This window comes from Echinops telfairi, unplaced genomic scaffold, assembly GCF_000313985.2.
Source record: "Echinops telfairi isolate 266 unplaced genomic scaffold, ASM31398v2 ScPeMD7_3533;HRSCAF=4204_0, whole genome shotgun sequence".
Taxonomy (NCBI): Eukaryota; Metazoa; Chordata; class Mammalia; order Afrosoricida; family Tenrecidae; genus Echinops; species Echinops telfairi.
In genome coordinates this window covers 41,248,242-41,250,090 of record NW_022107431.1, presented here as the reverse complement: position 1 = coordinate 41,250,090, position 1,849 = coordinate 41,248,242, and the positions used below count along the sequence as shown (strand labels likewise).

The following is a 1,849-nucleotide window of genomic DNA, read 5'->3' as shown; positions in this document are numbered from 1 at the left end:
ATGCAGCTCGACCAGTGTACTCAATCCACAACACTGAAGGGTTTTTCCTTGTTAACTAACACTATGTTTATTTTTCAGTATCTTCCAAAAGAGCCTGTCACTAGATATAATTCATTTGAATAAAATAATTAAAAATAAATCCAAAGTCTGCCCTCCTTTGGGGGCCTAATATTATTATAAACCCTTAGTGTGACAATGTATTTATTGCTCTATCTGGAGGGCCCAGGGGCTGGGGAACTGGAGAATCTACCACAGTGAGGAGAGCAGTCATAGGACTACAAATTTAGGGAGCAATAATGTTGAAATAGTAATACACGAAACAAACAACTGCAAACATTTTCTTAAGAGGACTCAACTCGTGGAAGAAAAACTTTTAATTGCTGTTGCAAAAAAAAAATCTGTATGAAGTAGAGATTTGTTTCAGTGACAGTCATTCGGAGAGTGTTCTAGAAACCGGAGGTAACTGGAGGTGCACTTCTGGCAGCAATGGAATAGAACAGTCCCAGATGGTTTGGCTGAGGCCAACGCCTAATGAGGACGAAAGCCTTGTCTGTGGGGAATTTTGGGTGATACCTGGAGAAATATACTGTGCATAAACCAAACTGAATTGTTTTCACAAGTGTTGTAAAGTTTCATACAGTAAAAGTTTTTTTCTACATGCACTTCAATTTCACAGCAAGAGTGGCATAGAATACCTAAACACAGAAGAGAGCATTCATGCAAGATATCTAACTCCTTGATATAATAACGCATACAATTCAAAATGATTACACTATGATTACATCTCGGGCTTTCTGCAACTACACGGTGGTGGCGATGGGCAGCACGGCCCCCGGGATCAGGATCTAGAAAGCAGCCACCACCTTCTTCTATGTGTGTTTTCTTTTTGCGTTTTTTCTTCATATTTCTTAATCAACTCTGCTGCTGTTGCTCCTTCTTAGCAAAACTGGTAAAAACAAAGTTGTAATCACTGAACATAGCACTCTGGCAATCAAGACGTTTAAAACCTTCAATCTTCTGGGGCGAAGAAAGCACTGTGCGACATTTAGAACTCTGGAGAAAAATATACAGAATCATTAGTGCCTCAAATCTGCTAGTTCTTTTCATACAGAATAACCTTTAGTTTGCCTTTCGATAACGTTTTTGACAACTCAGCAAAACATGGCACAAAGTCAAGTTTCTCTGTGTGCACCATTTGTGACCCTGATTACATTCTCACCCTGTTTCGAAGTTGTTCCTTAGATCTGACTTTTAGCAGACAGGTGGCGCAGTGGTTACGAGTTGGGCTGCTAACTGCAAGGTGAGCAGTGCAAAATCACCAGCCGCTCTGAAGGAGAAAGTTGGAGCTTTCTATTGCTTACCTATAGTCACTGTGAATTGGAATCACCTCAATGGGTTTGGTGGGGGGTGGGGGCTTTTCCCTAAGACTAGCTGACATTTTGAGCTGTTGTTGTTACTTACAGTTCTCACATATTGTTCTCAAAAAGCATTAAGCTAAAGCCAGATTTTAAAAAACTAGTTAAACTAATACTGTTTGGATTTAAGATTAACCGTCTAGGGATTTTTAAGATTATCAGGCTGATAGTTTCAAGAGTTCAACTGGCCTTCAATGGTCACAGAAAGCCTGGATGTTACACAGTAACTTTAAATTACCCTCTCTTTGAGCACGAGTCTTCTAACGGTTCATTCCTTACTTCCCCTTCTTCCTCTTTTGCTCAATTGCTGTGTCTTGGATGGTAGCTTGCAAGCTTTTAAGACTCCAGGCCCTATGCACACCAGAACTGAGGGGTAGGACAGAGCACTAACCTTGTTATTGGGCTATTAACTGGGATGTCTCATGAAATTATTA

General features: G+C 40.3%; 1 protein-coding gene across 1 annotated transcript in view; it reads right to left on the bottom strand.

The window, feature by feature from the left end:
- Positions 1-356: 356 nt before the first annotated feature.
- Positions 357-1,849, bottom strand: part of AMD1 (adenosylmethionine decarboxylase 1) — a 9,139-nt gene continuing 7,646 nt past the window's right edge. The window contains exon 4 of the mRNA XM_045294609.1: positions 357-1,117. Within this exon, the coding sequence (XP_045150544.1) occupies positions 913-1,117 (205 nt within the window). The 3' untranslated portion in view covers positions 357-912. The remainder of the gene's footprint in view (positions 1,118-1,849) is intronic.